The sequence below is a fragment of the Tympanuchus pallidicinctus genome, unplaced genomic scaffold (genome assembly GCF_026119805.1).
Source record: "Tympanuchus pallidicinctus isolate F22 unplaced genomic scaffold, pur_lepc_1.0 scaffold3, whole genome shotgun sequence".
In the NCBI taxonomy this organism is placed as follows: Eukaryota; Metazoa; Chordata; class Aves; order Galliformes; family Phasianidae; genus Tympanuchus; species Tympanuchus pallidicinctus.
In genome coordinates, this window is record NW_026294747.1 from 61,268,044 (window position 1) to 61,295,885 (window position 27,842).

A 27,842-nucleotide genomic window follows, 5' to 3' on the forward strand; every position below is an offset into this window, starting at 1 on the left:
CCAGTTTTCTGATAAGTCCTTGCTTATGGCTTTTTGGGAGCTTTTGCCTCTAATTTAGTGAACTATCAATTCCAATACTTTTCATTCCTATCCCTGCAAATTCCACGAAAGAAGAACAGGAGGACCTTGGACTGTGCAATAGGCAGAGCGGGGTCAGATGTACATCCTTGGGCAGGTCTGTTTTTAAGAAGCAATTACTGGCAAGGGAAGAGGCAAACCCTGCATTCCTCAGTGAAGGAATCTGGATGATGTCACCTCCCGTCCAGGCACAGGAGCATTCCTGAATCAGGCAGCCCCTGTCCGTGCTACAAATATTTGTGTTGGCCCCTCTGTTGGAAGCTTCCCTTTACAAGGAATATCAGCAGGATGAGCCCTCCTGCTGTACGGCTCGTTTCTGCCTCCGCACATTAACAAGGGCCACAGGTTAATAGAGGTTTCACACATACCAAAGTTTTACTGCTCCAGTGAGCCAGTCTCCACCACATTCACTCAGCTCTCAGTGTCACAGGCACAGAGCTGTGCCTCCAGTCCTGTGGATTTCTCTCCCTCCCTTTCCAGTGGGACGCAATGGCCTAAAGCGCATCAGGATCTTTCCTCATCAACTGCCTGGGGATAAAGTGCCCTTTTACCCAGGTGGGGAGGCTCTGCAGATGCTTCTAGGAAAAGGGGCATGGGGCAAGTGGTGCAGAGGCAGAATCATGTGCAGCACAGTGGCTTCTCCCCAAAAAGGACTGATGTGAAAGCAGGAGGGGGAAAGTTCTTCCAGCAGAACACCTGCCCCAGTCCCTGACCACACTCCGTTGTGTCCTCCAAGATGAGATCCTTCAGGACATTTGAGGTGGGATCCTAAAGTGTCCTTTAGGATGCTTGGGTGGGATTTCATTGCCTGCATTTAGGTGCTGAGTCACCCTTTGGAGCTCAGCTAGGTCCAACAGGAGAGGGGTCACCCTGCCTTCAGCAGAAGATTGCAGAAGGGCAGCAAGATGCTTTCTGTGGGATGTTTGCGAGCTTTGGTTCCTCCAGACCCCACAGATGTTGATGGGATCTCCCTAAATTCTCTCATTTCAGTAAAACCTGAGTTCTGCCACTGAGATCCCTGCAACCTCACAAAGTGAGAAGGTCAGGGGGATGGAAGTGATTTGTATTTACACCAGCAGAAGGTGCTCCCCTGTACGAGTGTACAGATGAGCTGGCTTGCTTTATACGACAGCCCTTTTGAGCAATCGTTTTTGGAGGTTCCCCAAACCAGTGCTTTTTTGCTGACCACGCTGTCCTGCTAGGCCAGGGGCTGCAGGCAGGCAGTGCCCTGGGCACTGCAGTCTGGCCTCTTTGGGCACAGGACATGGCTGGCATTGGTGTCACAGCTTCACTGGGACCAGTGGGCGAAGTCCCCTCTTCACCTCTGCCAATGGGGCTCTCACTCCTCTCCCTAAATCAGCTCTTTCCCAAACGACTGCAGGTCTATCAGCAGTGCTCTGCTGTTACTAAACTCCAGCTGTAAGAGCTGTCAGCAAATATTTCAAGCCGTAGATAAACTACACCCCACCAACATAAACACTCTGCGATGCTTGATACAAATCACTCAAACTGCTGCTAAAATCTTCTGGACTGGCCAAAAAGCGCTGTGACCTGCCTGGAGGCTCCAGGACTGCAGGTCTGAGTTAAAAAGAACGCTGCCAGTCCAAACCTTGCAGCAGGGCAGCTGCTGGGAGCAGAGCTTTCTTCTCATCCTCCCACCTTGGGATCTCCGGGCAAGCTCTGCTCCTGGAGTATCAAATTAAATCAGTTCCACACCCACACACATCCTGACCAGCATGTAAAAACCTCACGTGTTTTTGCTGCTGGACATCTCTTGCAGAAAGCTGCCTGCTTTTCTCTGCTGCTCTCCTAGTCTTGCTGCCCTGAGGAGTGAGGATGTCAGCTTTTTTCATCCATCTCCTTCCATTTTCTAGGGCAGCCATACAACAGCATCTAGAAATAAGCTTTTCTTACAAATGAGCCTCTCATAGACTCCTCAGGAGAATCATGGACTTATTCAAGTTGGAAAAGACCTCTAAGATCACCAAGTCCAACCACTGACCCCCATCATACCTCTGACCACATCCCTCAGTGCCACGTCCCCGTGGTCCTTGAACACCTCCAGGGCTGGTGACCCCACCGCCTCTCTGGGCAGCCTGTGCCACTGCATCACTGCTCTTTCTGAGAAGAAATTCTTCCTGATATCCAACCTGCTTCCACTCATTCAGAGGATGAAAGCAGATCAAAACCTTCCCAAGGACCTCCTTAGATCACAGCTGCACACCACATACAGTCCAGCACGGACTCACCCAGCAGTCCTGTCCTCCCCTGTTGGCTACTGAAGCTTCCTCCAATCTCAGGGCAGAAACATCCTTGCTCAAACCCTGTAGCACCCTGCAGAGCCAAGATGGAGTTATTTTGGCCACGGCTCTCCCCCAACAACACACCAAAAGAGCAGCAATGCAAACACAACAACCCTCAGGGCATCTGGCAGGCCAACAGCACAGGCACATCTCCCAACGCCACCAGGGTGCGCAGTGCATCTCACCAGGGGACGTGTGCTGGAGCTCCGCCGGCCCGATGGATCTCCTCATCTCTCCCCAAGGACGCTGGGCAGTTCTCCATGCCTTGGTCCCAGTGATGGAACGTGCCCTGCTCAACCAAACGCCACGTCCATCCCGTGTGAGCATCGAGGCCTGTTCAACCAGGAGCCAAGCAGCAGCAAAGGTCTTCTGGATAGAGCAGCAAGCCCAGCAAAGGAAGGTAGGTGCACACACCCCTACCTCCGGGCACCTGCCTCACCCTCGCTCACATCCAGGGGCTCCCGCTCTGTCCCCAGCACGCGAAAAATGCTTTGCCTGAGTTGCTGGTAGCCTGAGAGCTCCCACCTCCTGCTAAACGCAGCCAAGCACCTCGTCAGCATTCAACAAAGCCCCATGGAATGTCAGCCTTCCCCTCGTGCCCTTGGAGAGGTGGCTACATCAGGGACAGGCTGCTCCTCCCCAGCACCGCCTTGGGAGCAGCGGGAGGATTGTGAGAGCCAGCAGCCTGCCCAGAACTGAGCACTCACAGCCAGGATATCTCAAGTGGCTGAAAGCTGAAAGCTCCCTGCCTGGGAGCAGCATTTCTGAGGGAAAGCATTCGTTTCCTTTCTATCATCAACGTGGCATTGGGATGGGGAGCTGATCTTGGAGGCTAACCCCCAGTGCAGAATATCCTGAGTTGGACCCACAGGGATCGTTGAGTCCAACTCCTGAGGCTGAACGTGGGGACGGGAGCAATGTGCAGGGCAGAGGGGTGGGCTTTGGAAGGGTGATGGCACTGGGAGCTGCAGACAGCAGAGCTTGCAGGTTGAAGCACCTCATCTGGAGGGTCTGCAAGCCTGGTTGGGATTTGGTGTCTGCAGGACAGACACCGGTGCTTACGCAGATGTCCCAAACATCTCAACTGGGCCTAAAATGCCATCCCCAGACAGAAGATGGTGCAGAAAACCTCAGCAACATGGCAGAGCTCACACAGGTCCCACAAAATACTCTCTGGGTGAGGGAACACGTGTCTGCTCTTGCACTGTGTCACCATGCAGCGACTGCTCCCCACGGCTGGGCAGCCTGAGGGGGAAACAAGGACGTGAGCTTTGCAGTAGGGCCAGTTAACTGCTTCTGTCTGTCAAAGAGGAGGAAATGGCTGAGCAGAGCAGCCAGCAGCACCATTGTCCCCAGCAGGAAAAACGGGATGATAAAAACGTGCCCAAAAGAATTTGGCTCAGGAACCAGGAGCAGGTTTCCAAAGCAGAGAGCACTGGATGCATGGGTAGGGCCATTTCCCAGGCTGAGTGTCACCAGTGATTGTTGTTGGATTTACTGCAACAGATACCCAAAGATGCAGTCCTCAAAATCCTTTTCAGCCACGGTGAGGGACAGCAGCATCCCGCTCAGCCTGCAGGCTTGGATATTAGCAAGAACTTCTCTGAAAGTGTGGTGATGCAGTGGCATGGGCTGCTCAGGGAGGTAGGGGGGAGGGAGGAGAGGAGTCCTTGTCCTGGAGGCGTTCAAAAACCATGGAGATGTGGCATTTGGGGAGCACAGTCAGCAATGGCAGGTGAACAGTCAGACCTGGATGATTTAGAGGACTTCTCCAGCCCTAATGATTCTATTATTGCAAGGAGGCTGTGGATGCCCCATCCCTGCAGGCATTCAAGGCCAGGCTGGATGTGGCTCTGGGCAGCCTGGGCTGCTGGTTGGTGACCTGCACACAGCAGGGGGTTGGAACTGGATGAGCACTGTGCTCCTTTACAACCCAGGCCATTCTAGGATTCTATGTTAGGGTGCTGGCTCCCAGCTCCTCTGTTCCCTAAAATTCCCACCCTGCAGCTGCAACCTGCCCCTGGGCAGGAAGCACAGCAGGAACATCCCAGCCCTCCTGGTGGGAAGGAAGCAGGAGATGCTTGGGGCCGGCAGCGATGCTCCAGCTCAGCTGCCCGCCCTGAGCTGCATTTCCGGGCCACGTTCCCAGGTTCCATCCGTTTGTGTCCTGCTGGTGGGAGAACAATGTCAACACAGATCTTATCCTAGTGGAGAGGGCAGTAACACGGCCTCAGTGCCTGTCCTGACCCTGTGGAGCAGCTCATACCCACGTGGAAGGATCTGGGGGGCAGAGGGTCTCTTGGTTTGTTGGCCCACAGCAGAGGAAGCTGAGGAGAGGCCTCATGGCCCTACAGCCCCTCTTGGTGGCCTGTAGTTCCATAGCAGCCACCTCATGGCTAGACTCAGGGATCCTTGAGGGTCCCTCACAACTCAGGATGTTCTGTGATGCTGAGAGAAGGGGACAAGCTTGTTGATACGTACAGCTGCTCCAGGGGAGGTTCCACAGAAGACGGCCCCAGTTCTCCTCAGAAGCGGAGAGTGAAAGGATAAGCAACAGTCAGAAAAAATTCAACCTAACACACAAAAAAATCATTTTCTCCATGACAGACACTGGCACAGGGAGCCGGTGGAATCTCCACCCTTGGAAATAACTGGTTTGGACAGGGCCTTGGGCAATTCCATGCAACAAAGTTGGCCCTGCTCCGAGACCACCCGAGGAACCTTCAGCCCCTGTCACCCTGCAATCGCACACAACCCATCCCCATCTGCCCCCTGCCCAACATCCCTCACACACACCGAGGGCTGGGCAGCCTCCCCACAGCACTGCTCTGCCCCAGAGGAGTGAGAAGATGGACCTCAGGAGAGAACACAGAGGTTGCAAAGACCCTTAAGTCATTGCCCCAAATGCTTGGCTTGTCTATACAGAGCCTTAGGGACAGCCCAGAGCTCTGGGGGCCGGCAGCATCGGGGTCCCAACCTCTGGGAGGGCAGCCAGAGAGCTGAGGGGATCCACCACCGTGCCAAAAAACGTCCCCAAACAACACCTGATTCCTCTGCAGAGACAGACAGAAAGACAAATTGCGCCAGCCAGGTTAGTAGTGAAACAGTAATTTCACTCCTTATGCCTTAATTTATAGGGGAGGAGTGAAACAAGGACTCTCATTTTCCTCCCAGTTTCCATAGCCCCATTCTCTATGGGTTGCACAGACAGCATGCAGCAGCCCTGCAGTCTTTCCTCTTTTTCTGGCAACGAGTTGCAGAAACAACAGCAGTTTACATGGCCGGTCACCAAGATCTCCAAGCAACGGAGCAGGTCAAAGGGAGCTGCTCAGCCTTAAAAACGACCCTTGTGCTGCTTGGATGAACCTCAGGTGGAAGAGCTCCAGACAAGCCATAAATTAGGAGTGAGCTGTGCTGGGCTCCACCTCTGCTCCAGGGGAAGGAGGGGTTTCCTTATGACAGACACTGACAAACATCTGCTGGTATTTCTGTCTTGGAGAACACCCAAGGATTGTCTCAGAAATAGCTCGCGTAGTTTGCAGGAGTTCCTTCCTTGGGATGCTTTCTAAGGAAGCTCTTGGTGGAAGACAGATTGCCCTCCTGTGGCACTGCAAGGGAATTTGGGCAGAACGAGGAGGTGCCTGTGGGGCTTTGGGTTAAAAGTTACCCTTTGGGGTTAAGGTTAAGGGTTGCACTTGGGGTTAGGGCTAAGGGTTACACAGTTGAGTTAAGGTTAATGGCTAATCGTAACCCTTCTGGGTCAGAATTAAGGGTGAGTGAGATTTAAGGGATAGCCTTCTGGATTTAGGTTTAAGAGTTACCTTTTTGTTATTTGGATTTAGGGTTAAGGGTTGCACTTTTGGATTAGGGTTCTGCTGTGCTCCCCATTGGTTGCTCAGGGACATGATTTAGTGGAGGGTTGTTAGAATTAGGGTAGGATGGTTAGGTTGTGGTTGGACTTGATGATCTTTAAGGTCTTTTCCAACCTGAGTGATTCTATGATCCTATAATCGGGGTCTGGACCCTTTGCTCACCGCCTGCCAGCACAGAACACGGCTTTCTCCTACACAGCATGGATTCAGTGAAGTTATATGACTTCATATACCAACTCCTTTGGTACAGATGAAATGGACATTTGGGGCTGGAAGGGAGAAATGCCTCCCCTCCATCTGGGGACCAGCAGGACCCAAGAGGGTCCTTTTAGCATTCAGGGAACCCATCTGGACACACGTTGGTTGCAACCAAGTTCCCTGTGCCCACCCCAACCACATCCACTGCAATCATACCAGCGAGTTGGGGACAGGAGGGATGTAGCTGTGGGTCACCCACCAACCAGGGGGGAAGGTGATCATTTTTTTCCATGGGGATGAAGACAATAAAGGCTATGGAAATGCAGTAGCATCTTTAAGCTAGATCCACCTAAAGACCTAGAGGCGTTAATAAGGGATGACGAACTGAGCTCACATCCTTTAAAAAATAAAATAAAACCACAACACAAAAGCACCTCACACACAGCATCGCCCCTCAATGGATCTTTTGTCCTTGGGTGAAAGGCAGCAGCTGCAAAACTGCAGCTTCTGCTGGGCTGAGCTCCATGCACCAGTTCCCATCCGTGCTGGGGCTGTAAGGAGCAATGTCAAAGTGGAGCAGCAAAGCAAGCAGGCTGCAGACCTGAAAGCTGGCAGTGTTGGGTCTCACAAACACAACCCAAGGGTCCAATAACAGGATTCTGTTTGGTATATGAGGAGCAGCACAGCTGCAGAGGGCATGAGGAAGAGTCAGGCTCTGCGCTTGAAGTTCACTGAGCGGCCTGGGCTGGGAGGGACCTCAAAGATCATCCAGTTCCAACCAAGTGTATGCAGGTGGAAACCAGATCCTGAGGCATCTCCTCACCTTCTTTTAGGGAAATGCCTCCAGTGGCTCTGGGATGTGGAACAGATTTAGGATGGGGATCAGACGGAGCCCAGAGCACAGCAGTGTCCCCATCCCCACGGGGCTGACCCACTGCTCTTCCTCAGAGCCTCCTCCTGATGTCAACACCTCAAAATGGAGAGAAAAATGGGATCTCAGCTGCCCTTCCTGCTGCCTCCCTACCTCTGAGAGGCAGAGCCCTCCACCAGAGCCATTTCTCTCCTTGAGCAATTAATTTATTTCTTGTTCTCTTCAATTCTTTATCACTTCCCTCTCTTCGTAAGCAGCTCAGGATAAGTCCAGGTGCAAACTGACCATGCCCAGGCAAACCCCGCAGATGTGCACAACGGATGGCACAGAGCAATTTATACACCCAAATAATCTTCACAGCTCCCACCAATGCATGCCTTCCAAAGGAAGGCACGAGGAGCAGTGCATCCTTTTGCCCCCATCCCAACGTCCCCCTTCCCAACCCAGCGTATCACAGCCACCCCTACCTTTCACAGCCAGGAAAAAAAGATGCGGATCCTCACCGCATAACCGCAGCCCTGGGGGCAAATCCCTGCTGCTCAGCTGCCCGCAGCCCTGCAACAAAGCCAAGGAGGAGGCGATTATCCCTGGGCATCTCTCTGCCAGGCACAATGCAGCCACAGCCCGGCCGGGTGCTCAATGCTGCCATTGTCCCCCCCCGTCCCCCCCTCCATGCCTGTGGTGTAGATCCTGGAAATAAGAAAAAATACTCCAGGGGTGCAGCAGTAGTTGGAAAATGGGGCTGAGATGGGTGAAAGAGAAGGATGGCCCCTTTGGTGTCGGAAGGGATCCTTGTGGGATGCTGCATTCAAGGGGAAGAGCACAGCAGGAGGCAACCAGGATGGAGAGGGCTGCAGGAGAGATGGGGAAACCTAAAGGCTTGGTGTGCTGGGAGGTGGGAACCAAGCTCCCACCTGTCTGTAGGGGAATTCCTTCTCTATGGCTGTGGTCAACAGAACAAGTTAAAAGCAAGGGGGATCCACAGAATCATATGGGTTGGAAAAGACCACTGAGATCATCCAGTCCAACCACACACCCATCCCCACCACAGCCCTCGGTGCCACATCTCCATAGTTCCTGAACACATGGATGGTGTCCCCATCGCCACCCTGGCATCCCATTCCAATGCAATACCACTCCCTTTGAGAAGTACTTTTTCCTAATATCAGCAATAAAACCAGCTAATGCACCTCTGCTGGGGAAAGGACGCCCACTATGAAACTGCTTTGCTTTCCATCACTGAGACTTAATTTGTAGCAGAGAGAAGCAGAAACACTGTGTGCCTAACGCTGCTCTGAGGACTTGGCCACTCCACCTGGACCTGGGAGCAGGACCTGTCTCCCAGGGGTCTCCCTCACTGTGGGACAAAGCCTGGCTGTGCTGAGCTCAATGTGAGCACCAGCATTTGATCTTTTCCTCCTCCTTTCTTTTTTATTTTTCCTCCCTAAATTACCGCCACGACCTCATGGCAGCCGGGACGGGGAATGAAAAAGCCAGAAAACATCCTGCTCCTCCCTCCTTTCATGCCCAGGGAGGAAGAAATGAAGAGCCAGGAGGGGACCACATCCCTGCCTGCACCAGCATCCTGTTGTACCAGTTGCCACTGCACACAATCTGAATTGCAGATGGCTCCGGGCTATTTATGGCGATGGAGCCACGTCCGAGACAAGCAGAATCACAGCTGCTATTGTCAGAAAAAGCAGCTCCCGTACTGAATTCCCTGCTTTTTGCTCATTTTCATGCCTGGGCTCTAAGGAATTACGAGCAAGGTGCTGTGTGTGCCCCCCCCCCCACGGGTTGGTGTCCCTCAATCCCCAGCAATGACACAGCACAACCACTCAATAAGATGACCCAAATTTATCACTTGCCCTCAGCCTCACTTTCCTCCCAGCACAGAAAGGGGACACAGGGTCTCCTCCAAGAGCATCGCTAGATGCGTGCTTGGATGAACAGCCCCCTGGATAGAGTCCAAATGGGGCTGGTTGTCCCAAACGAGGGTTAATTGGTGGTTGGGATTTTCTGGGACCTACCTGCTCGCTGTGGAGCTCCGGGTTGGTGCCTCAGGATGAGGTGGCAGCAGTCTGCATGCAGCACTCCCCTGGCAGTCCTTCAGGAAGCAGAGGCAGGCATCATCAGCAGCACAGGCAGGGACCGCATCCCCCTCGGAGCTGCATTATCCTTTATGTGGGAGCTGCATTGCCCCCAAACCATTCCAGTGCATCCAGGCAGCTCCCTCCTGCTACAAAGTCAAGGCTGGTATGGCAGATTTGGAATATCAAAAAATAAACAGACAGAAACTATCAGTCTTAGAACCACAGCATCGTTTAGGTTGCAAAAAACCTTCAAGGTCATCAAGCCCAACCTTGAACCTGACCCACTGAGCCCCACCACCACCCCAGAGCCCTGTGCCAGCACTGCGCCCATTGGCCCCGACAGCAAAACTTGAAGGCAAAGTGAAGCGCAGAACGAACCAGACAACGACAGGCAAAGCAAGAAATCATGATGTTTTCCACTTCTTTTTTTCTCCTTGCTTATTTTCTGCTACAGATGCCCAATTATTTCCCAGGATCACTCAGCCCCCAGGGGCCCTTTTTGCAATCACACGGAAGCGAGCTTGAAAATCAGCGCTGCCTCCAAAAGCAGCGATGCCAAGAAAAGCCACGGCAAGGACAGCACTGCAGCCCATGGGCTCAAGGGGGGACGTGATGATGGAAAGAGCCACGGGCTGGTGGATGGGCTTCGGGTTAATTTGGGCTGCTCGATGCTTTCCTGGAGCACAGCTCCAGCATTTCTTGGCTTCCCCTCGGTTGATTTGGGTTGGGACACCCAGAGCGGGCTCTGAGGCACTGCCTGCCCTCGTGTGTCCCTGCCATAGCAGCGTGTCACCACCCGGTCACTGCTGAGCAGCACCTTGGTGTCCTGTCCAAAGAGTGGAGGAGATCCCTGCCATTGCACATCTTAAAGCCACCGCCCAGACACTGGCCTTTAAAACGGCACTGGTATCACCAGAGCCCTTGGATGAGCAGGAAAGTGGGAAAAGCTATCAGTTCATGGCCAAAAAATAGTGCAGCAGCACAGTTGCAGGGATAAACCTTTGTCCCACAGCATCTTCCTGCAGGAGGGATGTGGGATGAAGCATCAAGAAGCTTCCCAGGTGAGAAGGTTGGGAAGCGGGGTGTAAACGTCCCCTTATTGGCACAGGGGGGTGGTGGGGTCACCGTCCCTGGAGGTGTTTCAGAACCATGGAGCTGTGGCCCTGAGGGCTGAGGTCAGACCAGGTGACCCTAGAGATCTTTTTGAACCTTTATGATTCCACGATTCTGCTGCTCCACAGGGTTGGCCTTACAAACACCCCCAGGGTGCCCGAGCTGCTCTTCTGTAAGGGACAGCTTCCAATGCAAGCAACAGCAGAGCCAGCAAAGAACTACTGAGAAAGAGCAACGCAGCTGGAGAACATCCCAGCCTTCCCTTGAGGGCAGCTGCTGCGTTCAGAGCATGGAAAATGACTTCTGCAGATCGATCACCGCTGTCTGATGCCTCAAAGGGCAGAGCAGACAGGGGTGGCTGCCCCCTCCTGTCCTCTCCCCCTAGGCTGACCGTCTGTAGCTTTGGTGGCACACTGGGAAGGCCACAACAGGTGCCTCTGCTCAACCTGTTAGCAGGAGGTGACCTCAGGGTCCACAAGCACTCCCCCCTCATTTGTGGATATGTGCCCAAAACCCTGCTTTGCAAATTAGGGTCACTGTATAAAGAGGTGGGATGGCTGCCATCGGCCTTGCAGGACCAGATGATCTCAGTAGCATTTTCCAACCTTGATGATGATTCTGTGACTCCAAGCTGCCAGTGCCCCTGGCCACAGGGCTGTCCCTGCCCTCAGCATCCCTCCAGCCACAGCTTTGTCTGCTGCTGGTGCTTCCCAAGTTGCCCCTCTTGGCTGCTCTCCCCATCACCATCGCTCCCTCATCCCACAGCACCCCACACATCACAGCACAGGAGCAGTTCAGGGACACCTCACCAGTTCCAACTGCTGGGGCAGGACCCTCCGGGCACACCACACACCTCCAGGATGGGACACGAGCCGAGCACACGACACCCTCAGAACCTGCTTTTCTTTTGCCCCGAGTCCCACAGTACTTTAAGAACAGAAGGTCCTTTCCAGAGCTCTGTGTGCAGAGATGCCCACCGTGCCATGGCAGCGCCCGCTCCCTTCTTCACACACCACCATCCTGATGCCCACCCCATCGCTTCGCATCAGCGCGGGCACTGAGACGTTCGCTGCTTCACTCCATCACACACAGAGGCAGCGATGGAAAGCAGGCCATCCAATACAGGGCAGGTTATCGAGGACTTCCCTCCCCATTACCACCACGGAAAAGCACAGCAGGAGGAGAGACCCACGGCTGAAGGGGTCCTAATGACTTTTTCCCCCCCCACACACAGCATCGCCTTTGTCATCTCCCATCACCGGGTGCTGCTTACCTCTCCCGCAGGCTCTGCTCGGGGCTGGCAGCCCAGCTCTGGGCACCGTGGGGCTGTCGGGCCGGCTGGGCACGTTGCTGGGCACGTCCATCTGGTGGCAGCTGGGCAGGTCCCACGCGATGGACGGGGACCTCCGCACTGGGGCGAGCGCCGCGCACCTCCGCGTTATGCTGCTTCGCAGCGTGGGCCCCTGCGTTATTGCTGCTGTCATCTCTGCCACCTAGAGGGGAAATTTCCCCATTGCAACTGAGATGCTCAGCGCCACGATGGGGAGAGCAGGATGCTCTGCATTAGGTATGACCCCAAAATGCTCCCAAGAAGAGTTTTTGTGGTCACTTAAGCGAAACTTATAACCTTGCTGCACGGAACTCCTGACAACAGAAGGAAGAGCTTGCTCTCATCCGTGACAGATACACCCCAGGAGAGGCAAACAATAATTGCCAGCTGTTACGTTTCTGAACATTAGTGAGGTACTGCAAGGGCTGCCCAAGGTCTGGTTCATAGAATCACAGAATGGCCTGGGTTGCAAAGGAGCACAGTGCTCATCCAGCTCCAACCCCTGCTGTGTGCAGGTCACCAACCAGCAGCCCAGGCTGCCCAGAGCCACATCCAGCCTGGCCTTGAATGCCTGCAGGGATGGGGCATCCACAGCCTCCTTGGGCAACCTGTGCCAGTGCCTCACCACCCTCTGGCTGAAAAACTTCCTCCTAAAAGGAAGTTCTGTACTGCAGAGGTTGCTCAAGGTCTGGTTCTGCCTTCTGCCATCCGCAACATGAGTTCAGTACATAAGGAGACCTGGCACGAGCAGGACTGGAGCAGGGCAGCTGGGTAAACCAGGATGAGATATAAAGAGGATTAAACCTTAAGGAGTTAGAAGTGTAAGCCAGCCCTGCTAAGACATGGTGTGCAAACAGGCCTGGCACTGCACATCAGTCTGTGTTCCCTTATGGAGATGGCTGGAAGCAACCACCTGCAGGACACTGAGGGACTCATCAACTCTCCAGGATCAAAACCCAAATGCCTGTGCGCTCCACAAGAGGCTCCAGGACAGCCAGGCTGTGAGCAGCTGTGCTGCATCCCTGTTCCCAGCTCTCACCAACCATGTTGGGCTTTGAGCACCCAATAAGGGTGCTTCAATTTCTCTAAATTTCTCCCATTTGCAGCTATAAGAATAACCAAAAATCTACCTGCATCCAAAGTCCAATGGTACAAATATGTCTGAATTACAACACTGCTGCCGAACTAACAGAGGGAAGGAAGAACTCACAGTACTTCTCTCCTAGGAAAAAAAAGAAATATCTGTGGATAGATCATATCCTGCAACTACTCCCATCCCCTCTCAGCTTATTAAACAAATCCATCTGTTCACAAGGACTGTGGTTAGAGCAGTCAGGCTGTGCTGACATGCTGCTCTGTGAAAGCAACAGACCCAGAGCAGCACAGAGCCTGAGGAGGGCAGGCAGAGATGATCAGAAATGCCCAGAGGAGTTGTAGCAGATCCACAGAAGAGAGCAGAGGGAGCAAAGGGAGGTCAATGCTTGTGACACTGACTGCTAGCAAAGATGAGTGCCCATCTGCCCACATTGCCCAGCAGCTGCAGCTCCTGCCCAGGCTGGCAGCTCTGCCCCCAGCAGCAGGTGCTGTGCTATTGCTTCCCAATTATCTGCCTGAGGTACAAACCTGGGAGAGCACACATACCAAGCAGCTGGCCAACAGAAACATGAGCACGAGCAGGTTTTGTTTTCCTTCCTTTTAATAGAAATATCCTAGAATAACATGGGAGGAGGATGGGCCTAAAGGGAATGTCTCTTGGAATGAAATGCTGTGATGTGGCTCAGGAATGATGTGATAAAGTTAAAACGTCCAGGCAGGCTCAGCTCAGGACTTCCTGGATTCTTGGGCCTTCTGGATTTCCTGCAAGAAGATCAGGAAAACAATTGAGCACCGTCACTTTTGGGAAGCACTGGTTTCACAAATGTGGAGAGCAGAAGAAATCACCTCAGCAGAAGCCCCACAGAAAAGCCCCAGCATCATAGCATCGAGGCTCTCATGTCAGCACTGGCCTTGGAACACAGCAAGGTGTGACTGAGAGGCTCCTCACAACACCACACCCCTTCTGTGCTCTCCAGAGGTGCACCCCTGTTCTGCCACCAGTCCAGGACTGAGCCGGATCCATTTCCCACTCCTGGGCCACAGACCCACCATCATTCAGCAGCTCAACCTGGATCTGCTGCGGGCACACTTCTGTGGCTGGCTGTGGTCTGAGTGTAGCCAGGCCTACCCAGGGAGAAGGCAGCAAAGCACCCCAGGACTCACCTTCAGGAGCTGCTCCTTCAGTTCTGAATAGGCTTTTTCTAGATCATCATTAATAATGACCAAGTCAAAGAGGCCAGGCTCTTTACCTAGCGAAGGAGACAAGGACAGAGGGCTTACAGAAGAACACTCTCCTTTCCCGTGTCATCTCTCATGCACGACCTGAGTTCCTGCAGCATTTTATTATCATCATTTCAGCCACTGCTTATGCGCTTCTCTGCTAAACGCCCTCAAGGAACTGCAATGGGAAATGATGCAGCATGATGCTTAGATCAAACCCAGCTAATGCCCAAACCCCGCCAGCGTTCCTCTGAGAAGAAGGGTCAGATGTCTGTGCAGAAAACAGGTCCTCCACTCCCAGTGCACCCCTCTCCCTGGGCACTCTGCTCAAAGACTCCCAGACTTACTAAGTTCCAAATCTACACGGGCTGCAGTCAAACGCTTCTGTAGACTTTCTTCTGTCTCAGTCTGTCGGTCACGCAGCCTTTTTTCCTAAACCCAATGACAAATACATTAAAGAAATGCATACCCCAAATGCTGCGTGCAGGAAATGCCCCATCCCATCACCAAAGCAGAGATATCTTCTGCTGTCAGCAACAGTGGGAGTGACATAACACTCTGCTGGAGGCTGGGGGCCTCAATTCCAGCCCAAACCTGTGCCCAAGCTCAGCCTGGGCTGTGGATGGCTGATCCACAGCTCCAGTTCCCAGTCTCTTCTTCTTCTCTGCATATTCATGCCTACATTCCTCCCTGAACCATGACAGGGATTCACTTCTCCCAGAGGCACAGAGCAATCACTGCTCTTCAGGACCACACAAGAAGGAGGAAGGGGTGTAGGTTTATCAGTGCTGCAGAGAGACAGCCTCCTTAGGTCTAACTTCAATAACTGGAACCAAGTCTCATCACAAACTCTGCTTACCTCCCAGTGTAAGCACAAGTAATAACCCAGCACAAGCAACCACACTGACAACATAGAAACCATGCAGGAGAGACACGAATAACAGGGCTGGGAAAGGTTGATCACGGGGACCCAGGCTGGGCAGAGCTAACAGCGTGCTTGGAAACCTCTTCCCCACTTCCCCAGTCCCTAAGAATGTATCTCCCTTAACAACAAGGGGGGGAACCCTCATGGCTCCAGAGCAAGACGCCGATTACCTCTAACCGCTTAACGGCAAAGGAAGGCGGCCGCTCACCAGGACGTCAATGGACGGAGGCTGCACGGAGATGTAGATGGGGTTCAGGTCTGTCTTCTTGATGTTCTTTACGCCTTGGATGTCAATGTCCAGGATGCAGATCTGGTTCTTGGCCTGAACAGCCTGCACTGCACCTTTACTAGGGACAGATAAACCAGGGAGGGGTCAGAGCCTCCAGCACAGCAGGGAAGTTTGGGACTCCCCAGCAGTAGGTCTCACAGGGCTCCCATGTACCCAAACTGCTGCAGCAGGGAAGAACGCCTGCTTTGCTCTTGCTAAGCAGTTTCTCTTTCCTCATGTGTCCTTTGGGATCCTGGGGGTAGTGCAGAGGGCAAAGTCCTGATAGAGGGTGTGGAAATAGATAATGCGACTATTCCACGAGGAGAGGATGGTGACAGGACAAGGGGCAGTGATTTGAAACCATTACAGGGGAGGTTTAGGTTGGATCTGAGGAGGAAGTTTTTCACCCAGAGGGTGGTGAGGCACTGGCACAGGTTGCCCAAGGAGGCTGTGGATGCCCCATCCCTGCAGGCATTCAAGGCCAGGCTGGATGTGGCTCTGGGCAGCCTGGGCTGCTGGTTGGTGACCTGCACACAGCAGGGGTTGGAGCTGGATGAGCTTTTTGGTCCTTTTCAACACAGGCCATTCTATGATCTGTGCTCGTGGCCCAAGCACAGGCCATTAATCTCCTCCCTTAGACAAATACAGGAACAGTCTCACCAAAGAACAGAACAGAGAATTTTCCTTCCCTGATTTCTGTACCCATGCACTCTCCTGAAGGATGCTTAATGGATGCTTTGGACTGCTGCACAAGATGCACAATCAAGAAAATTCTGTAATGATTCTCTTATGTGCTCAAAGGTGACTGTACCTTCCTACAAAGCAGGCTGTATACAACTGCCTCCAGCTTTTTCCTGAATACTTACAGTTATCCTTTGAAAAGCAGCAACTCCATCCCTTTGCCAGTACACCAGAGGTGCCCGGATTAATTCCTGCCCCATCAGGGCACTCCTTGGGCAGGATTTGTACAGGGCAGCAGGCAGGATCTCCTCCAAGACAGGGCTCAGTGGCACAACACCAATGCACAGCACTAGGAGCTCAGAGGTGGCCACTGCAGAGATTTGGAGGGAGCTGAATAAGGAGTGGCAGCAGAAATAAAGAGAAAACGTTGCCCTACAGCCAGCCCTAAACCTGCTCAATTCCTTGCCTGTAATCAGGGCACCTCTTTGGATCTCTCCTCGTGAACCTGCACCTGCAAAATCTGCCCTGTGATAGAAAGAGCTTTCCACACAGATGTGCTGAACACAGACCACTACCAACAAGCATTTCTGTCCCATCCTGTGCCCTAGGAAGGAAGCAAAGTTCTGGCCAAGGAGGACTCCTTACTGCCAGCACTCCTTCCCCAGCTCTCTCCAGTGCTGCTCCCCGGTTAGCAGTGCCCTGGGCTGGAGAAGACAAAGCCTTCACCAGCACAAAGCACCCACGGGTGTCAGGCAGCAGATGCTCAGTCACAGCACAGGTGTCTGCAGGGCACGAGCAGAGCAAACTGTGGTAGCACAGACAGAGAGCCCTCAACCCATGGATGCCACAACCTCAGTACGACCTCCTGCAACCACTAATAGAAAGAATGGAGGCAGCATCAGCAGAAGGTGCCCCTCAGAAGGATACAAAGAGCCAAAACGGGGAAAGTGGCAACCATTTCAGGTAAACTCTAAGCTCTGAAAAACCCCAGAGAAGAGCAAGGGAGCAGCCCAGCACAGCTATGAGCAGAGCTGCTCACACCAGACAGAAGGGAAGAGCAAGCTGACAGGCAGCCCATCTGCACAGCTGACCTGCTTGGTGGCAAGGCCTGCTGTCTACAGAGATGCTGCTGTCACAGAGGCACAGGGGGCCACGAGGGTCCCACAGCACAGGGAGGGGAAAGCTGCAGTGATCCTGTGAGACCTGCACTGTGACCTATGTGAATACAAAGATTTGCTACCTTGCCCAAGGGGGCAGCAGCAAAAGCCCAGACCTGAGCATCCACAACAAATCCACAAGATCTCCCCAGAAGAGCTCTTTTTTTTGCCATAGGCTTCACCTGCTGTCAATGGGTGTCCAGCAATTCCTGCTACAAGTAAGCCACTAAGAGCCAACAACAGCTCTCAGCACAGGGCAGAGAACCCCATGCTTCCATCCTGACCACAACCTGTAATTTAAGGCAGCTTCCAAGAAGTCCTGGTTTCTGTGGGCTTATCAAACACAATCCTTCAACTCTTTCAGGACTCTGAAAGAAAATTAATTTAGATATTAAATATCATTAGCTGGTAAGATTTAGGGAGCACAAAAGATTGGCAAAAGTTTCAACTCCCCTGATAAGCATGAGAGACTCTCCAATTAGCACATACCTCATGAGAAATAGGCACTTATATGGAAAATATAGACTTGGATAGTTTTGATATATATTTTGTTTGCCAAGGGGTATTTAATGCTTTGGGTTAATTTCTGATCCGGGTTAAGTTCAGCCTCCCACACTGCACGTTTTGTGTGCACACGCAGAAGAAACTGAAGGAACACACACCCCTCATTCTTCTCTGCTCCACTCAGGGTCAGCCAAACTGACAGACTCTGGGCTCACAACAACACAACCTTGTTCTTCCGAGGGCGTTCAGGTACCCCTGGTAACTTTTGACTCACGTTAGCAATTTTCACTCACATCTGTTTGAATTCTGTGGGAATCAGCAGCAGAAAGGAGCCCTCCCAGCACCCACCCTGATGGAAGGGCACTGCCACCTCTTCAAAGCACAGCAGACATCTGAGAACTGCCACCTCCTCTGCACCAAGCAGCATGGATTACGCAGGGCGCACACGGAGGAAGGAAGCCTGTCCTACACACCATAAACCCTGGGATTAAGGAGTCTGAACTTGGCTTCTCCTTGGCGCTGGGCATCTGAGGTAAACTGGAAGATGAGTTGTCAGGTTGGGATTCTCTTGCCAAATGAGCAATGCTGAAAGCACCGAGGCCAAAGCAGAGACCATCCTCCTCTAGAAGCTTCAGGGGGCCATGGCCACATCCCTGAAAGACTGCCCAAGCTGTGGGAAAGCAGTGATGTCAGTGCATAGTGCATTCAAACAGCTCTCTCTCCTTTGAAGGAAGGCTGAGAGCTGGTGTTGCCTGGCCTGAAGAAGGGAAGGCTTAGGGGAGACCTCACTGTGGCCTTCCAACACGTCAAGGTGGTTACTAAAACCCAAACCACGCTGATAATGAATGAGCCACATTAATGGAATGCAAAGTCAGCAACCATTCCTTCAGAGCTGCACATTCTTTTTCAGGGCCTCAGGTTGATGCATCCCATAAGGAAACAAGATTCAGAAGCTCACTCTGCTGTCTCCAAAAAATTCTCAAAGAAGCACATTGAGCCCTTAAGGAAATGCAGACCTTCCTGAAAAGTGTTCCAGGTTCATTCAACCAACCAAATCTCTCAGACATATTTAACTTTCCTCCTTAGCAGGTCCTTTGCTGCATTGCCACAATTTCCTAGCAATAATTACGTAAGATATTTGACTTCTAATTAACATTGCCGCTTAATGTTTTATTGATCTTCAGCTCTGATGCCCAGAGCAATGCTATTTTAAAATCCACCTAATTCTTTAACCACAGTCAAGGGTGGCACAGGACATATCTATGTATAATCAGCTGCCTCAGGAAAGAAGCACTCATACTTGCTTCACAATCACAGAATGTCCTGGGTTGCAAAGGAGCCAGTGCTCACCCAGCTCCAACCCCTGCTGTGTGCAGGTCACCAACCAGCAGCCCAGGCTGCCCAGAGCCACATCCAGCCTGGCCTGGAATGCCTGCAGGGATGGGGCATCCACAGCCTCCTTGGGCAACCTGTGCCAGTGCCTCACCACCTTCTGTGTGAGAATAACAGCCAATGGAGATGCCATCCCTTCTGCCCCTGGATTTACCACATTCAAACTAATAGGTAATGTGGGATGTAGGGACAGGAAGCTTCCCCAGGTTCATCACTTTCTCCTCCAGCACCACCTGTGCTCAGTGGTGATGGTCTGAATGCATACCTCGTCCCATACATATTTCCTGAGAACTCTGCGTGCTCAATGAATTCACCAGCATCAATTTCTTTCTTCATTTCTTCTCTGGTCACAAAGTGGTAATCTGAAAATGGGAAAAACTCACAGAAATTAGCAGCTTGGAAGGTAAACTTGATGGCCAAAGACATGCATGGGTGCTCAGGGCAAACACACCTGAAAATCTGTCTGAAAATCTTCAGACAACCTTGGCAGACAGTAGATATCTACCTTCTAATCAACACATACAGCACTCCCTCTCTACCCCAACTGACCAGACATCTGCTCCAATGCTTCTGGAGCACTGCGAGGCCAGGCATGCTGCTGTGCACTCTTCCTCATGCTCGCTCCCTCCTCCCCACCCTCCTGCTTGCACACTGAGAAACTCCCCTGCAATCCTGGAACGTGTTACAGGAGGACTGCCAAGGCCAGTGATTTGAAAGCATTTATGATTACAGACTAGAACGGGGAAAGACAGAGAGAGGCATAAAAGAGAGAGAGAGGCATTAAATATAAAAGAACAGAAATTATTCTCTCTTTTACTGAAACACCTCCCTCTCATTTCAGAAAGAAGGCTGCCTTTGGAAATTAAGTGCAAAACTCATTTGCTCCTTTCTGAAATATGGCAACAAACCAGGAAAAGCATCTTGTCAGCTGCACACAAGCTATTAACTTAGATAAAGACTCATTAAATAGATGCATTTCCCAAAACACTGTACCTTGGATGAGCTCACCAGAGATGCCTGACACTTTGGAAAGGAGCATATAAACAGGAGGGGGAACAGCTGTTCATGGGGGTGGATGGTGACAGGACAAGGGGGAATGGTTTTAAAGTGAGACAGGGGAGGTTTAGGTTGGATCTGAGGAGGAAGTTTTTCACCCAGAGGGTGGTGAGGCACTGGCACAGGTTGCCCAAGGAGGCTGTGGATGCCCCATCCCTGCAGGCATTCAAGGCCAGGCTGGATGTGGCTCTGGGCAGCCTGGGCTGCTGGTTGGTGACCCTGCACACAGTAGGGGGTTGGAACTGGATGAGCTTTGTGGTCCTTTGCAACCCAAGCTTCTATGATTCTACGAAATCAAGCCACTCAGTGCTCACATACAGACTGCAGTGCTTAAACTGAGAGCCCCACACTGACACAGGGACCAAGACTTTCAAAGAAAGAAAGTTTAGAAAGACAGGGAGCATAAGCTCTGCCTCAGTTAGCATTTCGCTGCTTAATTCAGTCATAGTTCTGTTCTGTCAAATCCATTCCTCTTCAGATCTTCTTTGCAGTGTACAGACTGTGCTGCAGAATGGCAGCCACTACAGTCTCATGGCCACTGAGGTCAAAACCAAAAGGTATTTTGGTTATGAAGGTTATACACCTTCAGATAGATCATTACTGACCACTTCCTCCTTCTGCCTACAGAAATGCACCCTATAAACACAAATGTAGGACCATCACTTACCTGCATTTCCCATAAGAACTTACCAGACTCATTATTGCTCTGAAAACATGTGAGACATGCCCAGTTACAACACACTCACCTTTGCCATTTACTTCTCCGGGTCTTGGCTGCCTCGTTGTATCTGCAAGCAAAAAACAGCCTTGGAAAGTGCAGGAACAAGGAAGTAGCAGTATAAAAGACAAAAGAGCACCACACATAGAAATTAACTCAACCACATTGCGATGACCAAAGCTTCTGGAATCAGTGTAAACCACAGCCATGTCCACAGCTGGCCATTAATTGAAGAATTCTAGATAATCTGGAAGCAATTGTGATTGTTAGGTGCACAGCAGGCAGACTGGGTTCTTACACACCAGGTTTAGCTTCTGCTACAGACCTCCTGTGTAATCCTGGATGTAGCATTCAGATCCCTGTCTCGGTGCAGAGGAATTAGCAGTGTCCTACTTTGCAAAGTTATCTTCGTTGGAAAAGATTAAGCAGCACCTACAGACACACTTAAAATAGCCAGCTTTAAGGAACAAGGGCAAAGCGCTGCACGAAGCAGGTGAATAAGTCAGACTGCTTTTGAAATACGTTGGAAGTCATTCAAGTTTGCATTATTTTAAGAAGATGCTCTGCAAACCAAAAGAAATCTGGTCAGTGTGGAAGGCAATGCCAGTTATTTTATTTAGGACTGGCAAGAGTTACAGTAAGGCAATGGGGTGAATGAGCTGCATGTGCAGCCCAAACTCTGAGGGTAATCTTTAAAGTGTCACTAAGAGAAAAGGAAACATCTGTCTCCCAACAAGCTGCACTCTCCTATGGCTTCAACAGCACATAGCAACACAGCAACCACAGTGCAGAATTAAGGCCCTACAGCCCCTCTCAAAAGACCAAGGAGAGCAGCACATCCTTCTGCAGAATTCAGTAGGAGAGGAAGGGGATTTAAAATAACTCTGCTCATGTAAAAGGATGGTTATCATACAATTCCACCAACCTGTGCTCGTTTTGTCCTAAGCCAATGCCTCTTTCCCACAGGCTCCCAGGGACAGAGAAGCTGCACTCACCCACCTGTTGTGTGTCAGAGGACGTAACATTCCAACACTGCAAGCCACATCTCCCATGACTAAGGGAGATGTTCTCCTGAGTATCTGCCAGCACTGCCTGCAGCCAGGTGTGAGTGGGTCATGTCAGCAAGCCAGGGCTATTTTCATGTTACAGGGAACTGTGTTAGGTCGAATAAAGGTCCCCTGCATCATTTAAAGGCACCAAAAGCCCACAGACAGATGCAGGCAAAGAACAGAAGCCTGTTATATGGGACACAATTAGAGGTAGAGAACTGGGCTCCGGGCTTGTAGCCTCAAACTCCTTCACTGCCTGTCCATCAGATACTCACGAGAGACACTGAAGCCGAAGATGTTCTCATAATCTTTAAACAATTTCTTTATCAAAGTGCTCTTCCCTGCACCAGATGGGCCACTCAGAACCACTGGTCTCGGTCCCTGCATGGCTACACAGACAAACAAACACATGGCTGGTTAGAAATATGTAGAAAACATGGGTACAGGCTCCCAGTGGCATCTCAGGACCACAAGTGCCTGTCCTTTATCATTTGATACAAGTTTCTGGTGAAAAATGTTACATTATGAGAAATCAGAAGATGAGAGCTGATGGAAAACACTGAGGAGCGCAGGAAATCCAAAGAAAATTACATCAGCAAACCTGCCACAAATGGAGGAAGTTGCCACCTCTTCACTGAGGAGAAAAGGCACCAGCCTGACTCTGAGGGGCTGCATTTGGAAAGCTGATGATGGGGCCACCAGCAATGCAGCAGGACAGCATCACTCTGCTTTGCCTCTCATCCTGGTCTGCACGCGTAACAGAAGGGAAATAAGCCTCAAAACCCTGCAGCAGTGCCTGGGGCCACAGCAGGCCACAGCTGCACTCTGCAGCACAAAGTGCAGCTCGAGGTGTGGCAACAAGCAAGAAGGGTTTGGCTCCCAGCAAAGAAACAAGGCAGCCTTGGGTTACACGGACCTCTCTCTATTGTTTCTTCAGCCAGAAGGAAAAGAGTGGGTGTTTTCATGTACCTGCCCCCCTGGGGAGGGAGTGGTTAATTACTAATATGTGAATTAGGAGGAAGTTTCTGTAGTACAGTGCAGGGTTTTCTCTGGGGGCTGTCATCCACCAGCAGCAACTGGGCAGCCTCTAAGGCAGAGGTGATGCTAAAAAGCAGGACAAACCCAACTATTTTTCCTACTTAAAACCCTCTCCCTTCCACAAGCAGCGAAGCCCCCAAAAGGCATCTCTTTAGCCTGGCCCAAGGAGCATTCAGCACACAGACAGCATAATGCCCTTCCATTTCAAATTAGATCATAGCAACGTCATCCTGACCTTACAAAGAGCCTTAAGCCACACGTAACCTCTTACAAAAGCAGCTGCTGCCAGGGATGGTGTGGCTGGCTTATGTGGCTCTGCTGCCTACCTGACCCCAGCCAGGTCCCTCCTTATCCCCAGATCCCTGCTGCACAGCTCTGTTATCTCTCACACACCTACCAAGCAGCACTAAAACCAGCAAAGCTAGAGTTCCCTGCAATCCAAGCCTGAACAAAAAGGCAGATACCCAAAGACTACCCAGACATCTAATACATACGTGGCCATAAGAACACCTAAGTTCAATCACCAGCTGTCAAGGAACTGTTTTGTTGCTGCAGGGTTAGTCCCACCATACCTGTATTACCGTGCTGCTGAATGAGGCTCCGTCATCCCACAAAGAAAGTATAAATGATGAACAAATCTTTAGGAAGTCCTCTTGGGTACAGACCTGTGCTGTTCTTCCCTGAGCCTCTGGTAACTTCTAAACAGCCCAGATTTTCCTAACTGCTCAATACAGAAAACAAACGCCCCCCTGCACCACCTCACCAAACTCAATGCCTGGAGCAGGGAAGCAACGCTGCTCTTGCTGACTTTTCTGAAGCATCTCTGTCTCTCCTTGTTCCTCCCACCCACAAAACAGCAGGAGAACATCAGTGAACCCTGACCAACAGAAGAGAAACATCCCAGCCAGGATGCTGCTCCCCTCTCCTTCCCCTGAAATCTTCTACCCTCTATCATGCAGACAGGAATGTAAAGCTGCTCAAATCATTTGTGATTATTTCATCCAAGCCCAGGGAAATTGGGAAGGAGTAACAAACTGAGCGCTGGCTTCCAGTGCACCCCTACCTTTTGCTTTTGCTCCCTCGCAGCCAAGTTCAGCTCCTCACAGTGGTGACAGGTTTCAATCTGAGCAGGCAGGCAGGCAGAGAGCTGAGCTATTTGTGAGCTGCCTAATTACCATGCTGCAATTTTAAGGCAGCCAATGGAAATTGCTCGCTGATCTTTAATCTCCTCTTGTACTTTCCGCTCTGCTCCCTGCTCTCTTGGCAGGTGAAGTCACAGTCAATCACCTTTAACAAGCTGATGGATGCCAGCACTTGCTGGCACGGCGGTGGGACACAGTGCCTTTGGGATTTCACCTTCTGCAGAAAATGTTCTTCTTTTGGACTGAAGTTGGCATGGCTGCTGCTCCCAGCCACTGCTCCATCTCAGCTCAGTGATTAACACAACTGTCCGTAATGACAACACATTCCTTATTTGCCCAAACCTCCAACCAGCACATTTCCAGCCCCTCTGCAGTGGAACACAGCACATCACCCAAGCTCTCTGCCTGGAACTGCCCCACTTTGGCTAAAATATTACAATATCAGAACAAAAAACTGCACTCAAGGTGTCTGACCAACGCAGTGGTCTTTTATAATGGAGCAATGGCATCGGTGGACAAAGGCAGAGCAACTGATAATGCCTACCTGTACTTGTGCAAGGACTCTGACGTGGTCCCATACAACGTTCTTAGCTCTAAGTTGGAGAAAGATGGATTTGAAGGGCAGGCTGTTAGGCAGAAAAAGAATTGGTTGGATGGTCACAGTTAGAGGGCTGCTGTCAATGGCTCTACATCCAGGCAGAGGCACAGGGCAAGCAGTGACCTGGCTCCATGTCCCCAGAGAATGCCTAGGCTGGTCAACCTCAACCTGTAACTCCAGCTTCTGTGTTTCTACAAGCCTCCTTTAAACCTACAGCCTCCAAAATCCTCAGTGGACAGGACTAAGTTTCCTTAAAGTCTTGTATTGGAGGCTCTTGACCTCCAAACACATCCCTCCATCAGATGCCAAATGTTCTGCCCAACCAAATACCAAACCTCTCCAACACCCAGTTTTCCTTTTCTGGACATCTGGATGTTAAGAATCTTGCACCTGTGCTGTTATTGAACTGAAAGCCAGGGGTGCCAGCCACTTGCTGAGGTCCTGGTTTGCAATGAAGGCTGCTGGCACTTGGCTGTGAGGGAGGAAGGCTGCAGGTGAACCACTCAAGGATGGCTGAGCAGGGAGCTGTGCCCTGAGGACCTGGATTCCTTTGTGTCTGATCTGTGTGACACTTCTCCACATTCTGCAACCCCTCCCTTTACTTCCCCCCCTCCCAGCAATACTGAGAAGTGAGAAGAGACAGGTGTTGCAATCACGTCTCACCTCTTTAAAAAGGCTGAAAGTAAACTTAAGGACTGGCAGATGTTTATTCCTGCCTCCATCTTCTTTGCTAGAAACCTCTACAGCAAAACAAGACAATTTACAGGAAAACACCCCATCCATTTTCACTGCCAGTTGAAGAGGCTGAGCCCTCTGCATGCAGCAAACAGAGAGCATCCAGCTACAAACTGGAAATCCACACCGCTGTGGAACAAAACCAGCTCAGCACTGGTTTTATTTTTTCAGCTCAGATTTTGGCTCTTTCAGAGCAGTTGATTCTCAAACACAAAGGATCTCTCCTGATGTGGTTTCGAACCCAGCCTAACCACCACGGGTACCCAAACCCACAGCAGTGTGGTTTTGCAGCTGCAAGATGAAGGCTACAGAGATGCTGTTGGGCTGCAAAATGATACAGGGTGCAAACAAGAAACCATCCCAAAGGCAGGGAGCACATCTCCCTTTAGTCCTGCTTGCTACAGGCAAGGTGAATTTTACTTGGCAGGTGGCAAGCCCACCAGCAGGACAAAGGCCAGACATCACAAAGAGTTAAACATAATTAATGCTGATTAGCAGAACAGCTTTGAAGAGAAGGCAAAGCCCCACTACAAAGGAGAAAAGCAGCTTAAAGGACAGTTTGTTGGGAACCCCAGCTAAGGACTCCTGGATTAGGAATAAAATCCCATTCCCTATTTTTAGCACGTTCTCCATGAACTCCCAACTCCTCCTTTCTAACTTTTAGGACTGATTCTTAACAGCTGCTGGACACACAATCATTAACCAGGAGCCACAGGAACTATGCAGAACAGGGCTAGAAGGAGAGGCTGCTTGAACACACTGTGGGTTGTTTTAATAAAAGGCATTACTCGCTTTTACCCTTCCTCCAAACTTTTTCTTTGCCCTCTTGAGTGGTTCCATTTGTGACACATGAGAAGAGAAGGGCAGCTCTCTGCTTGCATGGAACCACACCTGAGCACCAGCCCAGCAATTGGGCTGTCTCACCAGCCATGTGAAAGAAGTCATAGAACCATAGAACAACAGAATCACCAAGGTTGGAAAAGATCTCCAAGATCATCCAGTCCAACCGTCCCCTTATTGCCAATAGTTCTCATTAAACCCTGCCCCTCAGCACAGCATCTAAATATTCCTTGAACACTTCCAGGGTCAGCAATTCCACCACCTTCCTGGGCGTCCACTCCAGTGCCTGACCACAGAATGGCCAGGGTTGGAAGAGACCTCAAGGATCACGAAGCTCCAATCCCCTGCTTGCAAGCAGGGCCACCAACCTCCACATTTCATACCAGCCCAGGCTGCCCAGGGCCCCATCCAACCTGGCATTGAATACCTCCAAGGACAGGGCATCCACAGCCTCTCTGGTTCCAGCTCTTCTTCACTTTATCTGTAAAGAATTTTCCCCTGACATCCAACGTAAATCTTCCCCCCAACTTAAAACCATTTCCCTTTCTCCTGCTGTTATCAACCCTTTCAAAGAGTTGACTCCCCTTCTGTTTGTAGGCTCTGAAAGGCTGCAATGAGGTCACCCCACAGCCTTCTTTTCTGCAGGGTGAACAAGCCCCGCTCCCTCAGCCTGTCAACAAAGTAACGAGGATCCAACACAGGTATGATAATTAAAAGCAGATTCAGTGTGCTATCTCCTGCCTTCATTAATTCTATATGGGGATTTCTCTGACCCACAGCTAGCAATTCCTTCCTCCTTCACAGAGAAGCACTGACAGGAGCTGAGCAGCCCCATGCAGCTGGCAGGCACACCGAGCCACGTTTTACCTGCAAACGATCACCAAAAATGCTAATTTAGAATCATAGAATCGCTCAGGTTGGAAAAGATCTTAAAGACCATCAAGCCCAACCACAACCTAACCATATTACCCTAACTCTAGCAGCCCTCTGCTAAACCACGTCCCCGAGCATCACAGCCAGGCTGCTTTTAAACGCATCCAGGGAAGGTGACTCAACCTCTAATGCCCAGACAGAGGTATCTGAAGAGAGCAGTAAGGCCTCCCCTCAGCCTCCTCTTCCCCAGACCAAACAGCCCCAGTTCCTCCACTCTCTCCTCACAGGCCATATTCTCCAAGCCCTTCCCCAGCCTTGCTGCCTTTTTCTGGACCCGCTCCAGCACCTCCACGTCCTTTCTGTACCGAAGTGCCCAAAACTGAACACAGAATCTCCTCCCCAAGCCTGCAGGGCTCCCTGGGGGACAGGCAGGGGACGGCTGGGCTCTGAGCGTCCTCACCAACCCGAGGAGGCCCAGCACCCCTCGCACACAGCTCCCTCGGGATGCCGACCCCCTCCCCTCGCTCTCCTCGCCCTCTACCCGCCCGTTTCCCCACACAGAGCCGCTCCCTCCCGCCGCTCACCCGCCGCCCGGGCGATGGCCCCGCGCAGCCGCCTCCAGCTCATGAGGGGAGGGGAGCAGGAGGGGGGGGGGGGGGGGGAGGAGGAGCGCGGCGCTGGGGGATTTCCGT

At 51.5% G+C, this 27,842-nt stretch overlaps 2 protein-coding genes across 7 annotated transcripts in view; both read right to left on the reverse strand.

Moving 5' to 3' along the window:
• Positions 1-13,080, reverse strand: part of GJC2 (gap junction protein gamma 2) — a 29,265-nt gene extending 16,185 nt beyond the window's left edge. The window contains exons 1-4 of one of the 3 annotated variants that reach the window (XM_052695097.1): positions 12,989-13,080; positions 11,802-12,021; positions 9,353-9,575; positions 7,790-7,877 (exon numbers count right to left, since the gene is read on the reverse strand). The gene's annotated coding sequence lies outside the window, so the exon portion shown is untranslated. Of the gene's footprint in view, positions 1-2,327; positions 2,413-2,566; positions 4,159-7,789; positions 7,878-9,352; positions 9,576-11,801; positions 12,022-12,988 lie in introns of those variants that run through there. The other 2 variants (XM_052695098.1, XM_052695099.1) reach the window with 2 other exon arrangements.
• A 456-nt stretch (positions 13,081-13,536) lies between these two features.
• GUK1 (guanylate kinase 1) lies at positions 13,537-27,837 on the reverse strand. 4 transcript variants are annotated; one of them, XM_052695129.1, is made up of 8 exons: positions 27,735-27,837; positions 22,200-22,313; positions 20,904-20,945; positions 19,367-19,463; positions 15,308-15,446; positions 14,522-14,606; positions 14,118-14,203; positions 13,537-13,715 (listed from the first exon to the last, which is right to left on the reverse strand). In XM_052695129.1, the coding sequence occupies exons 1-8, from the start codon at positions 27,775-27,777 to the stop codon at positions 13,680-13,682; spliced, it is 642 nt and encodes a 213-aa protein (XP_052551089.1). In that variant the 5' UTR covers positions 27,778-27,837; the 3' UTR covers positions 13,537-13,679. The 4 variants fall into 4 exon arrangements, with proteins under 4 accessions (XP_052551089.1, XP_052551090.1, XP_052551091.1 ...); XM_052695130.1 differs by lacking the exon at positions 27,735-27,837 and adding an exon at positions 24,649-24,692; XM_052695131.1 differs by lacking the exon at positions 27,735-27,837 and adding an exon at positions 24,026-24,582.
• Between the last annotated feature and the right edge of the window lie 5 nt (positions 27,838-27,842).